The 15,447-nt window shown below is 37.9% G+C and overlaps 1 protein-coding gene across 1 annotated transcript in view; it reads left to right on the top strand.

Annotated features, from left to right (window-relative positions):
- Positions 1–15,447, top strand: part of UNC13C (unc-13 homolog C) — a 631,335-nt gene that overhangs the window by 86,167 nt on the left and 529,721 nt on the right. The window contains exon 6 of the mRNA XM_087859197.1: positions 6,280–9,525. Within this exon, the coding sequence (XP_087715323.1) occupies positions 6,537–9,525 (2,989 nt within the window). The 5' untranslated portion in view covers positions 6,280–6,536. The remainder of the gene's footprint in view (positions 1–6,279; positions 9,526–15,447) is intronic.

Raw genomic sequence — 15,447 nt, forward strand, 5'->3', positions numbered from 1 at the left:
TCATTGAGTTTCCACATCTGACTTTTTTTGGAAAAAAAAAAAAAAAAGGTAGGTTAAAACAAACAAAAACCACATAACTCAGCTCTGAGATGATAGCATTCCAAGTCGCTCATCTCTAAGCCAGGGTACCTGTGCTCCATTCTCTGTGCATATAAGTGGGCAGAAGTTACAAAGTCTGAAATAGACAGTTTTTACCCTCAAGTCGTGTAGCTGGGAATAGGGCAAGGCCATGCGCAAGACAGTGAGTTGGCAAAGCTTATTGCAGGTTTCTCAGTTTCTCCTTTCTGACCTACCCTCCCTACCTATCTCCTTTGGTAGTGGATTCTTCCCATCCTCAAGCTTCTTTGTGAACTCTCTCTTTGTGATCTCCTTCCTATTCTTGAGGAATATTCTCATAAACCCTTTACACCAAGATACAGAAAAGCTAATAAGACTTAAAACATAGGGTCCCCTTGGTGAGATTTTCATTTTAGCAAGGACCAAAATCTTAAATAAAGGGAGTAAAGCTGTAATAGTTGAAACTAGTATATATTCTTCTTGAAGGGGCAGTTCTTCAAGCATAGCACATAGGAAACCACCTTTTTCTCTAGGGTTGGTCCTTATGAGCTTAGCAGTATAGGACAGTTTTATTAGTAAGGATTCTGAAGCCAGTTTGGTTTATAATTCTAGCTATGTAACTTCCTAGCTGTGTGGCTTTGGGATAGCTACTCAGGTTCCCAGTTTCTCGGTTTCTTGATCTGTAAAATGGGGATTAATGACAGTACCTATTGCAGAGCTTACAATCAAACATTAATGTAGTAATCTATACAAAACACTCAAGACAGAGTAGGGCATAAAATAAGCACTAAAAATGGAAAACAGGCACAGGGTGTTACACACAACTGATGAATCGTTGAACACTACATCAAAAAATAAAGATGTACTATATGTTGGCTAATTGAACATTAATAATAAAAAAATGAAAAACGTGTAAAAGAGCTATGTGATGAAGATAATTAAGGGCTAAATATCATGGTTCGGGTTATAAAAATTATATGAAAGGGAGAAGATGACAAAATAATTGAAGAGGCTTTAATGGAAAAGATTAGTCTTGATCTATCCTTTAAAGGATTGAGATCAGTATAGCTGGAGGGCATTCTAGGCGGGGTGAAGAACAAGAATAAAAGAAACAATGAAAGAATAAGCTTAGTGCATCCATGGAACCATAAGGTGGGCCAGTGTAGAGGGTATGCAATAGTCTTTAGTAGGAGGCTAAGAAGAAGGGGAAAAAAAGTATTTAGGGAAATTTAGGTGGAAATCAATTCTTGGCATGGTTAAGAATGGTGGGGAATATTACCTGAGGTTAGTAAGCTATTGCAATATTACTTATCTAAAGTAAGGAGAATGTACATTATTACTATAGCAAAGGAACCAAATTTTGGAGTCAGGACTCCCAGGCCATTACTTTAGCAAGTAAGAGACTTACCATCATTAACCATGAACTGCAGATACTAACGTTACTAGGTTACCACGCAGATCATATGAGTTGATACACACAAAAGTACTTTGTAGATTCCAAAGCTTTTATAGAAGTATCAGTACTAGATATCATTATTTACTCCTAAAGTAACAGCAATGGGAGTGAGTAAAAAATGCAGATGAGCTATAGTTGGATGAAGAAATTCACATGATATCTACTTATCAAGAATAAAGAAGACACAATTCATTTGACCTTCATTCTTGGGGAAATGGGTCTTTCTGTTTATTTTTAAAAAATAATTTATTAGCTTAGGATAAACCTCTTAATCACTTTCTGGTTTGATCATTTTTGCTGAACGAATTTTAGTACATAAATACCCAGCTCACCTACTTTAGTGCATTTAGTAAGAAACATAAAATTGTTTATTGATCTGAAAATGCTTTAACTTAATTCTGGTAAGGATTTAGCAATAAATTACTGTTTAAAGGTTCATTAGCTCTTTTAGCCCAGTAGGGCACCCAGCTTTATAGTCATATTCAATAGCTCTCTTACAAAATGAATTTAACATACCTGCAAAAAGTATTTTACTTCCCATTCAACCCTAGTATGCTTTTCAGAGTTAATACACTTGCAGTCCGAATCTGGGGTTGGAGTCAGGTTGTGTTTCTTGTTAATTACATGACCTAAGTCAAATTTCCTAAAAACTCGAAATTGCAGGTTTTTTTAGTCTGGAAAACAGTAATACATATTTCACACAATTATGGGAATGAAATGAAATGAGGTAAATTTTAGAAAATTAGACACACGTCGTGCTTGGCACATAGTAACAATGAAATACTATTACTAGCCTTTCCATAACAACGTAGTCTAGTATTTTAATCCCTCTCAAAGATCTTATTACCAAAATTAATGTGTGGCTGTCTTAATAAAGGTAACACAACTGTGGATAATTGTAGGATTTTGAATACAAGTAGTTGAGAATCACGTGATGATATCCTGGTCTCTCCCCATCTCCTTAACCCCCCTTCCTCATAAATGGAACTTCTCAACCTAAGTTTGAAAACTTGTCACATTCTGTTACCATTTTGCCCATCCAGGCTCCTCTCCCTCTAGTCCCCATCTTTCTCCAGGGTGGAAGGTTCTCCCTCTTTGGACAGGACATGAATGTTTGTGATATATTCCTTCTGCTCAGACTGTGTCTCTTTCTCTGGATTGTTTAAGTCCAGCAAAGCTATCTCAGGCCTCTTGGATCTCTATTGTTTATCTATTAACTCATGGACTTACTGTCTATTCATTCTTTTGTTTATATACTTACTCATTTGTACAACAAACATCATGAGTCTACTATGTAATATGCAACATGGATATTTAAAGTTAAAAAGAACATGACCTTAGCTCTCCAAGAATTCACAGTCCTATATGAGAGATAGAGACATAGATAACATATTTTACATACGTTACATATGTTACAAGAGTTACCGTAGCAAAGATACATTCAAGGCGTTGTGGGGGCACACAGAAGGAAGTGCCAACCCTGAGGAGGTCAAACAGGTTAATGTTGATTCCTGCTGGGTCTAGGATATATAGATATTCTAGAGATGTTCATGAGAGAGACATGTGGAGGCAGAGGATAGGAGAAAGGACCAGAGGCAGAATGAACAGCATGGAAAAAGGCACATTGGTGAGGCAACAGTATGGTAATCAGGAAACTGTTACTACCTCAGTGTGGCTGGGGCAGGTGTGCTTGTGGGAGTGACAGGGAATGTGTCTGCTAAAACTGGCAGTATTTTAAGTAGGAGGATTTATATCTTTTATTAATTTTAGAGAGGAGGATTTGAGAGAAGGGCAAGGTTAGAGTCGGGAAGATTATATAGAGTACAGTGGTAATAGTTCAGATGAGAAGTTGTGGAGTTCAGAACTAAGGCATTACCAGCAGGATGAAGGGACGTATTCACATCAGTTTGGACACGGGATGGATCATATGGAAACTAGAATGACTCCTGGGTATACGTCCTGAGGAAGTGGATAATTATGTTAATAATAATTGAGATTAATAATTCAAGAAAATGACCAGGTTAGATGGAGTTTAATTGCGGGCAACCAGATGAAGATATTTAGTAAGTGGCTGAAGTGGAAGCCAATTCTTTTTTTCTTAAAATTAGTTTAAAGTCGGGGCGCCTGGGTGGCTCAGTCGTTAAGCGTCTGCCTTCGGCTCAGGGCGTGATCCCAGAGTCCTGGGATCGAGCCCCACATCGGGCTCCTCCGCTGGGAGCCTGCTTCTTCCTCTCCCACTCTGCCTGCTTGTGTTCCCTCTCTTGCTGGCTGTCTTTCTCTCTGTCAAATAAATAAATAAAATCTTTTAAAAAAATTAAAGTATACATCTGTGAAACCATCACCAAAGTCCATGCCATAAACATATCTATCATCTCCAAAAGTTTCCACCCACCTTTTTCTTATTACTATTTTGTGATATGAATATTTAACTTAAGATCTACCCTCTTGGCAAAAATTTTAAGGGTATAATACAATATTATTAACTATTAGCACTATGCTATATAGGGGATCTCTAGGATTTATTCATCTTGTGTAACTGGAACTTTGTACCCTGAAGCCAATCCTTCAGTAAATATTTATTGAGAGCTTATCATGTATGCTGAGACAAGTTATAGTTTTTATCCATAAAGAAGATATCATGGATGATGAAAGAAATGATTGTTATACAGAAAGCTCTAATTGCCTATGAACTGGGTTGTGAGAGAGTGTGGCAAGGAGAGAGAAAAGCTCAGTGTGGTGGTTGGTGAGGTCTTCACAGGACAAATGATTCTGGAGTTTAAATACAATTTTTACAGACAGGGTGGGTGAGCTATAAATGATATTCTAGGTAGAGAACAGGAAAGTTCCTGAGGCGTGAAAGAGCATAGAGCCCTTAGCGAATAACAAGTCACTCTGTGTAGCTGGAATGTAGAGCAGGTGAGTTTGTAGGTCCAACAGTGGACACAGGCCCCTGGGTTCATGTTGTTTTGAGGCAGGACTTCAATTCAGTTTGAACTTTCCTGCTCAAAATTTTGCCAACAGTTATTGCCTAGAACAATGGTTCTGAACAAATAATGCAGGTCAAGAAATATACAACAATTTCATGAAACATCAGAGGCATTGGCAAAATTGTTGCTCTCATTTAAACAAGAAGTATTTGTTTTGAGGTTTGATAGACTCAGGATCTTGGGTTGTGTGATTAGTACAAAGTTTATTGTGTGAAAGTTGGTTTTAAAATAATTTCCTTTCCTCACTGTCACTTAACTTTCTAAATTCTTCTCTCCGCAAGGAGAGATTGTCTAGGGGTACAGTAAGTATTTTTTAAATTTAATTCAGGAGTCTATTTTTTGCCATTTATATTAGTAGAGAACAGGTCCTGGCTTGTAATGATGAATGAATACCAAGTTGTTTTAGATAAGAGGAATTAGACTCTAACAGTTTATGAAACCCTGAAGATAAAGACTGCTTTAGAATCTGTCTCTTTCTCTCCTCCATTTTTATGCTTCCCTTTCTCACTTACATTGCCCTGTTTCTTGTGAAGCTTGGCTCCTGGCCAGAGTATGTTTTCCCCCGAGTTCCTAAAGAATGTGAGTGAAGTAAAAATGGCAGATTTCCAAGCAGAGGGAGCTTATAAAGTCAGCCAGCTCCTAAAACCATATGCAGTTTCTGACGTCCTCTTTAAAGAATTACTTCGATTATTTACCTATGCAAATATGTAGTTCAACGTCAGCAAAGGCTTTTGGCTGTTACCATTACGGTGGCATCTTTCAACTGTAAAATACTTAAGTTCACTTCCATAAAATTTTATTCGAATACCTACCACATACAAGGCATGATGCTCGTGAACCAGGAAAACGAATGTAAACTTTCTTCTCTTCCTTCTCCCTTTTCTTCTTCTGCTTCATGCAATTTGAGAAACTAACCATCATAAAGCTTATTACTGGTGTGGTCACCTGCATCATAAAATACCAAATCATTGGATGAATTATATCTGACCAGTTTTTGGTTATCTGTAGGCACATCTTATCTGTGGCACAATTTCCTTTGTAATTTGGAACTCAATCTCCAGTCATAGCTCTAGCCTGGGGATGGGTTTCCTGCCATCTGCCATAAGGCTATACCAGTTGATTGGGATGGCTCAACTCTTTCAAGTCATGTCCTCTCAAAACTTGGATATATTATCTGCATTTTCTAATATATTTTCTCTTGGTATTTATCTCATCAAATGAAATATTTCTCACTTGGATGACTTTATTATTTAAGACATTCCCAGTCATTGAATACCTAGAAAAGGGAAATGTTATTTGAATAAGAAAAGATCTTACATACATGAATAATATTAATTTGTTGAATTTTGAATGTCTAGGAGTGGAGAAATTTTGAATGCTTATGCTTATGTTTGTGTAAATAAATATACTTTTAGGAAAGGAAATAAAGTCGAAATGATAATGTCATGTTGTCAATATAGCTTTTTAAATTTGCCTATTATTTACATAGCCTTTCCTAAATAACCATTATTACCTTTTATTACTATTTCAGCTCATTTATTCAGTTCAGTTGTGTCCACCCATAAATGATTTAGGAAGAAAAATGTAATTTAAACATAATTATTGGTTTGTATTTGCTTTATAGTTATTTTAAAAGCAACTACATACTGAAATTCAGATATTCCCCTGCCCCGCTCTGCAATTTTTCACACTGAATCTTGAATACTTCTGAAAAATGTTAGAAATGGGATAAATCTAGAACTGAATTCTGATTTTCATTTTAACCCTCCTTTCTTTTAGACACTCTATGAAGTTATGTGGAAATGAGAGAGATTCATGAAACCCCTTTGCCAGGAGAGAATGTCTTTCATGAATGGAGCTTTGCTTCTGGTTTTCACAGGACATTGACATTGCAGCAGAGCCATGGCTGCCCTGCCTGTTATTTTCAATAATTCACAGAACATCTGAGCAGAGATGCTTGCCTTGGATTTACAGATTTTCATCCCGATACCTTGCTTACTTCTTTGGGGCAGAAAAGCTTGCACTAATTGCTCTCCATGGTGGCTAATCTTTTCAAGAGCCTGATTTTACCTTACATACATAAGCTTTGCAAAGGAATGTTTACAAAGAAATTGGGAAATACAACCAAAAAAAAAGAGAATCGTCAGCAGAAAAAGGATCAAGACTTTCCTACTGCTGGCCAGACCAAAACCCCCAAATTTTCTAATACCTTAAAAAGCACTGTAAAGAAGATTGCAAAGTGTTCAACTACTCGCAACTTATCCACTGAAGAAGAGGAGGCTGATAAAGAGTTTTCCCTTTCACCAACATTCAGTTACCGAGTAGCTATTGCCAATGGCCTACAAAAGAATATTAATGTAACCAGCAGTGATAATGAGGATCGGCTTCAAGAGTTATCTTCAATTGAGAGTTCCTATTCAGAATCACTCAATGAACTAAGGAGTAGTACAGAAAACCAGGCACAATCAACACACACAATGCCAGTTAGACGCAATAGAAAGAGTTCAAGCAGCCTGGCCCCCTCTGAGGGTAGCTCTGATGGAGAACGCACCCTACATAGCTTGAAACTAGGAGCGTTACGCAAACTGAGAAAATGGAAAAAGAGTCAGGAGTGTGTCTCATCAGATTCAGAGTTGAGCACAATGAAGAAAACCTGGGGAATAAGAAGTAAATCTTTGGACAGAACTGCACGAAACCCAAAGACAAATGCCCTGGAGCCAGGATTCAGTTCCTCTGGGTGCATTAGCCAAACACATGATGTCATGGAAATGATCTTTAAGGAACTTCAGGGTATAAGTCAGATTGAAACAGAACTTTCTGAACTACGAGGGCATGTCAATGCTCTCAAGCATTCCATCGATGAGATCTCCAGCAGCGTAGAGGTTGTACAGAGTGAAATTGAACAGCTACGCACAGGGTTTGTCCAGTCGCGAAGGGAAACCAGAGACATCCATGATTATATTAAACACTTAGGTCATGTGGGTAGTAAGGCAAGCCTGAGATTTCTAAATGTGCCTGAAGAAAGATTTGAATACGTTGAAAGTGTGGTATACCAAATTCTAATAGATAAAATGGGTTTCTCAGATGCACCAAATGCTATTAAAATTGAATTTGCTCAAAGGATGGGGCACCAGAGGGACTGCCCAAATGCAAAGCCTCGACCCATACTTGTATACTTTGAAACCCCTCAGCAAAGGGATTCTGTCTTAAAAAAATCCTACAAACTCAAAGGAACAGGAATTGGAATCTCAACAGATATTCTTACTCATGACATAAGAGAAAGAAAAGAGAGAGGGATACCGTCCTCCCAGACATATGAGAGCATGGATATAAAGCTGTCTACTCCAGAGCCCAAAAGCAAGAACAATTGGCAGTCACCTGATGACAGTGATGGAGAGCTGGAATCTGACCTCAACAGAAACAGTTATGCTGTGCTTTCCAAGTCAGAGTTTCCAACAAAAGGAAGTACTTCCAAGTCAAGTTCAAAATCACACAATGCTAGAGCCAAGAATAAAACTGCTAGTAGCAGCAGAATTTCAAATAAATCCGATTATGATAAAATTTCCTCACAATTGCCAGAATCAGATAATTTGGAAAAACAAGCTACAACCCATTATGCAGATGCTACACCCCTCTGGCATTCACAGAGTGATTTTTTCACTGCTAAACTTAGTCGTTCTGAATCAGATTTTTCCAAATTGTGTCAGTCCTACTCAGAGGATTTTTCAGAAAATCAGTTTTTCGCTAGAACTAATGGAAGCTCCCTCCTGTCATCTTCAGACCGGGAACTTTGGCAGAGGAAACAGGAGGGCACACCCACCTTGTATGACAGTCTGCAGGATCAACATTCGAATGGGGCTGTTCAGGGTGTCCAAGGGCAGAGTGAAATTGAGAACACAGAAACTATGGATAGTGGAATGAGTAATGGCATGGCGTGTGCATCTGGGGACCAAAGTCATTACAGTGAGTCTCAGCTCTCTTTACATGAGGATCTTTCTCCGTGGAAGGAATGGAGTCAAGCAGAGCAAGGAGCTGACTTAGGGTTGGATTCATCCACCCAGGAAGCTTTTGACTATGACACAAACAGTCTATCTGATCAACAACTAGATATTTACAATAAAGACCTAGAAGACTTGGGAAAGTGCCCCAGTGACCTTCAGGATGACTCTGAGACCTATGATTTCACGCAAGATGACAACTCGTCTCCGTGCCCTGGGTTGGATAATGAACCACAAGGCCAGTGGGTTGGCCAGTATGATTCTTATCAGGAAGCTAATTCTAATGAGCTGTACCAAAATCAAAACCAATTGCCCATGATGTATCGAAGTCAAAGTGAATTGCAAAGTGATGACTCAGAGGATGCCCCACCCAAATCTTGGCATAGTCGATTAAGCATTGACCTTTCTGATAAGGCTTTCAGCTTCCCAAAATTTGGATCTACATTACAGAGGGCTAAATCAGCCTTGGAAGTGGTATGGAACAAAAGCACACAGAGTCTCAGTGGGTATGAAGACAGCGGCTCTTCCTTAATGGGGAGATTTCGGACATTATCCCAATCAACCGCAAATGAATCAAGTACCACCCTTGACTCTGATGTCTACACAGAGCCTTTTTACTACAAAGCAGAGGATGAGGAGGACTATAGTGAGCCAGTGGCTGATAATGAGACAGATTATGTTGAAGTGATGGAACAAGTCCTTGCTAAGCTAGAAAACAGGACTAGTATGACTGAAACAGATGAACAAATGCAGGTATATGATCACCCTTCATATGAAACACCCTATGAAACCCCACAAGATGAGGGTTATGATGGGCAGGCAGATGATGTGGTTAGTGAAGGGGGATTGGAACCATTAAATGAAATATCAGCTGAAATGGAAATAAGAGAAGATGAAAACCAAAACATCCCTGAACAGCCAGTGGAAATCACAAAGCCAAAGAGAATCCGTCCCTCTTTCAAGGAAGCAGCTTTAAAAGCCTATAAGAAGCAAATGGCAGAATTGGAAGAGAAGATCCTGGCTGGAGGTACTCATGTTTACATGCTACACTTTGAGCTAGTTGTATTTTAACATTTGGTGGTGCTTCTTTAGAGCATGTTCTGTGTTTACTCTTGGGAAAGAGAATGTATTTGCGAGAAATTTGCATGTTTATTTTGAGAAGGGTATTATTTTACTCTGCTCCCCCAACAAGCTGGGCTTGATGATTTAAAATCAAGGTGCTTTCAAGTAGGTCATACTAAAAGGAGCCCTACAGTCTGTGGATCAAGATTTCTCTGCTAGCATTGGTACAAACCCCATTTCATATTAACCAACTTTGTGGCATCAGTCATGAAAAAAAGGGTGAGTAAAGTCAAAGAGCAGCCTGGGATTATTCTTTGGTTCTATTCGGTTTATAGGGGTGAGGAGAATGGTGTAGTTAATCTTAAAGAATTAGGAAAGATGGACCCCCAGACTTACCTCTCCCTTTCCCATCAAATCTATAGTTTGGAGCCTGCCAGTAGGAAGAGGTGGGTTTGCACAGCCAACCCTAACCAGTCCCATGGAGGACCACTGTCTCCCTCACTGCCTATCGATGAAGCCAAGGGAGTACGATAGAGCCAAAACCCTAGGCCGTGCCTGAATGGTCACGAGTCACTCTTTGAGTGGGAGTCAATATTGAGTAGAGTCAAGTTCCCCTTTAAAGAGTAGATTGGAAGTCTCTCTCCTTATGAAAATGAAAAGAGTTCCCTTATTTAACAATTTTACTTGATTTTCTAGGGGAACAATTTTGGATCACACACGTGAAAATTAGCCACTTAAAAATGAAACTTTTCTTTTTTTTTTTACTTTTTATTTTCAATTAAACTTCACCCACACTTACCTGATCCCTTATCATTTATTTTATTTGCATGCTTATCACTTTATATCTCTGGGATAGTTTGATATTATCTCAGTTGTAATGAATTATATATTTTAAAGCTTTCCTTATTTATGGCATGGTAATCTTTAACTGAAGTATTTACATAATATTCCATAAAGGTATATATTTATGTGATCAACTATATTATGAAATAATATAAAAATTTCTGCAGCCAGTAGCTGTTTATAGCATCTTTGTCTGAACAAAATTGTGATCAGACATTCCTCCAAACTGGTCATTTTCTCGTTGATATGGGTGGATTCTTGAATAATCAGAAAACTTTATTGTTAAAGTATTTCGGACCCTAAGGTAATTGAAATAACAATTAAGATTATCTGCTCTAAAAAAATGTCTGTCTATATAAAACAACATACCCTATGTAATTAAAGAACCACCTAAGTCAAAGGGATCTTGGGTGCATTAGCTGTGACTTTGTTGCTGTTTTCAGGAGGTAATTCTCAACTATATTTAAAACCAATGTGAAAGTGCAGAGTAGTCAAAATTTTATGCAAATAATAATTCATATTAGAATAATAGCTATCTTATTTAAGAGTGATGTTTAATGGTTAGATATCCTTGTTACTAAAACTCAGTTAATAGTTTCTTGGGATAAAGGCCAGCAGTTTGGCATTGTATTTTATTTATTTTATTTGCTGTAGATTCAAAGAAGTCTACTCAAGAGCATATTAAGACTAACCAGTGTGTGTGCACGTGTGTCTGTTGTGATGTAATAGATATTTTAATGCCAACTGGTTAAAGTACCTGAAATACTAGGCGGTATTATAAAAATTACAAAACTATGTTTCAGGAAAAAAAAAATCAATCTTCATTAACTTTTAAAAATTCCAAATTAGCAAGCGTCTGCAAAATAGATTTCTATTGGTATTGACCCTTCAGGTAGTTAACAACCTTAATTATCCAGTGACACTTATGCTTAGAGAACAGAAATACACTTGGTTAACTACACGTCACCAATTTAAGAATCTCAAAATAGGTAAAGCAACATCGTACCATATTCCTGACATACTAGCCTGGGCTACTGAGGACCTAGACCCCTCCACCATCTTGGAGCTTGGCTTGTTATCCTTGAGCCAGCTTTGAATGGAATCTGTTGGGGATCATCTATCCTAGAGGAAATCAGACACACATCCTTAAGATGCTCTTTGGTTGCTTGAAAGGCACCAGATTGACTACCCAGGAGGCTGCAGTAGCCTAGATTTTAAAGGCCATCTTTTCTCCCTTTGGCAGGAGTCAGTCAGTTGTCTCCCTCCTGTGCCACCAATATGCCTCAGGAGGAAGGGCAGCCAAAGAAGGGCATTTTTCAGGCCCCTTCACTGCTCAGAGCATCCCAATGAGGTGTGAATCGTCATGATGGATTTTTTTTGTGCCCAAGGCCATCTGCTTACTGGGCTTTGGGCAGATGCCAACAGATTTTTCTCTCCATGACTACCTAGTCATCATTAGGTAGCAGTGCTCTTTTCCATTACTAATCTGGCAAGATTAGACTGTAGAGCTCTTGCTGTAAAACTCTGTGGGATGCTGTTTCCCCGATAGAGCTTTATGGAATTATAAACTCGTAAATTATTTCAACTTTTGTCTTCAGCATCCTGGTATAGAGGAATTCTGAAAACCACAATGTTTATACATATGGATATTTGGTCATATTGTTTTTGAGAACCTTCACCCCGAATAGCATGCCAGTGGGAAAGAGATTTTGGAGCGTGTGTAGCCAGAAACTCCATGGGGTCATATTCTTCCCTTGTTGCTGAGCCCTGCTGAGTGGTGACTTTTGTGTAGCTGGCCTGAACCCCACACCATGATAGTGCCTCGGATCCCCCACCTCCAGCCCCACACCACCCGTTTACTGGAATTAACTATCGTCTCTTCTGAATTCCCAGATACTTGCCTCTTATGGCACTGGCTTCCACCTTACATAATGACAGTTTGTGCACCTTTCTCATTTGGTCTTCTAAAGTAATCTGGAGATGAGAGCTTTGTCTTCTTTTCTTCATTTGCACTGTGCCTAGATCAGTGCTTTATATGGAGTTGGCACTGAGTTAATGTGTGTTGGATTAAAGCCTGAATCAAGGGGAACAGGATACTAAATAAAGCAAACAAACCAAGCTTCAAAGTTAAGTTGAAATCTAAAGTGTGGCCTTAATTGCTAAGATTATGACTTTATCTTTTGAGAGTTCAAAAGTATGGTTAGAAATAAAAGATTATTGGGGTGCCTGGGTGGCACAGCGGTTAAACGTCTGCCTTCGGCTCAGGGCGTGATCCCGGTGTTATGGAATCAAGCCCCACATCAGGCTCCTCCGCTAGGAGCCTGCTTCTTCCTCTCCCACTCCCCCTGCTTGTGTTCCCTCTCTCGCTGGCTGTCTCTATCTCTGTTGAATAAATAAATAAAATCTTAAAAAAAAAGAAATAAAAGATTATTATTATTATTATTATTATTGTAAATTTTTAAATTTGAGTATAATTGACACACAATCTTACATCAGTTTTGGTGTACAGCATAATGATTTGACAAGCCTATACATTATGCTATACTCACCACAAGTGTAGCTACCATCTATCACCCTACAATGTTCTTACAGTACCATTGACTATGTTCCCTATGCTGTGCCTTTTATTTCCATGATTTATTCATTCCGCAACTGGAAGCCAATATCTCACACTCCCCTTCACCCATTTGTCTTTTCCTCCATCCCTCTCCCCTCTGGTGAACATCAGTTTGTTCTCTGTATTTGTAGGTCTGGTTCTACTTTTTGTTTGTTCGTTTATTCGTTTTTTGTTTTTTTTTTTTTAAGATTCCCCTTAAGAGTGGAATCCTGTGGTATTTTTCTTTCTCAGTCTGACTTATTTCACGTAGCACAATAGCCTCTAGGTCTGTCCTTATTGTCACAAACGGCAAGACCTCATCCTTTTTCATGGCTGCATAATATTCGTGTGTGCGTGCGCCAACACACACCCCACATCTTCCTTATCCAGTCATCAATCGATGGACCTTAGATTGCTTCCATTTCCTGACTATTATAAATAACTATTATAAATAAGCAGAGGGGTACATCTATCTTTTTGAATTAGTAAAAGCCTGTTATTGAGCCCTACTACATACCAGATATTGTCCGGGCAGTCTCTCTGTTTTTATTTTTACTTCTTACAATACCACTATGAATTTGATTCCGTGATTATTCGATTTTACAGGTGAGGAAACTGAGATGCTGAAAACTTGTGTAACTTACTCAGTGTCTTACAGATAGTAAGGGGTGGATCTCGAGATCTAGGTCTAGATGGTTACTTTGGTATTTAGAGCAGCCATATGCTTACTCACTTCAGAGATTGTTTATTCATGTTTAAGGTGGATAAAAACATGATGAAAAAGGGACAGCATTAGCCACAGGTTTATTATAACTAAAGGATTTTCTTTAAAAAACAGTAATAATACAAAAGGCACTGAGGTTTTGATATAAAATAGTTCATTCTCAGCTTTCCTGCTTCAAGTTCCTGATACATCTTATAAATCAAGGTTTGTAGAGCCCAATAAATACTGTACAATAGCAGCTCTGTGGATGATGTATTTGAAGTCTGAGGATACTTGACCTGGAATTAGAGTCTAACATCAGTTTGAAGTAAATTTTCTTTAGCAGAACAAAAATCTTGTTTTGTTTTGAAATGCCATTCCCAGACTGTCTCTAGATTCTGAAAGAGACTGTGACTTCTGTAATTAGCATAATTAATGATATTTTTACCATGGTGTACATTTTGTGTTCTAGTAGTTGTAAAATTTGTGGAAATATTTTGGCTTCCAGCAAAGAAATGAAATTGAATGTAAAAGGTTTTCCTAAAGTTGAGACTTCATTACATTAGACCAGTGGTTCCTAATCTGGCCGATTGTTAGAATCATCTGGGGAGCTTTTGTAGTACTTGTTATTGTTCCCAACAAGAGTTGTTGTAAAATTATTAATTATTAGGATCCTGTCACTGAATGTTTTGATTTTGTGGTTCCGTACTGGGGCCCATGGATCTTTATCCAAAACTGTATTGTTATTGATGAATTATATGTGCCCTTGTAAAACACACACACACACACACACACACACACACACACACACGCTAAAATAAAATCCAGAAAATACGAAGTGAAAAGTAAAATTAACAACTTCTATTCTTCAGAGAAAGAAAATTTGTTTCTGACACTCTATAAACACACATACATTTCCTTTCTTTTTAAATTTAACATAAATGGTATTACATTTCATATATTCATGTTGTTCTGTACCTTGCTTTTTCCATGTAATATATATTTGAAAGATCTTATTATGTGATTACCTGCTGTATTATTTTCAGTGACACAAAGATTTCCACTATAGTTATTGCATAATTTATTGACTCAGTGCCCTACCACTGAACAGTGAAGTTTCTTAAAAACCCACAAACAATGCAGACTTATTAGCTGCCTTTGAACAAATGAGATAACTTGTATAAATACCTAGATGTTATAATTACTCAGTCAATGGATTTCCTCCAGCTTTGGCTAGTTAGGATCTCAGGAATTCTAGGCCAATTCATAGCACCTATCATAACTGTAAATTTATATTTGTGTATATAATTATTTGGTTATTATAGATCTCTGCTACTAGACTAGCTGGTGGAGTCAATGAGTGAATGTTTGTTTCTGTTGCTATTGTAATGCTAAAGCCTAGGTCAGTGGCCTAGAGTAAATACTCAATAAATTTTTGTTGATTAGATAAATATATGCTAACCCACTCCCTATGTTTCTGGGCTACCTAGTTCCACATATGGTGGAGAACTCATAAAATTAAAATACACTTCAGGTGTTTTTTTTTCTTTCAATCAAAAGGACATTTTAAAATTATACATATTTTAGCAGAATACAATAGGCAAAGCATGATCGAGAATGAAAACATGACTTTTCCCTCTTTGGCTCAATAACATCTGTGAGAAGGCTACCTCTTCTTTCCATGATGATGTAACCTATGCATCTGCAAAAATGTGTTTGAATTTACTTAAATTCCAGGCTTCATG

Source organism: Ursus americanus, chromosome 36 (assembly GCF_024610735.1).
Source record: "Ursus americanus isolate L20-20 chromosome 36, mUrsAme1.1.p, whole genome shotgun sequence".
NCBI lineage: Eukaryota > Metazoa > Chordata > Mammalia > Carnivora > Ursidae > Ursus > Ursus americanus.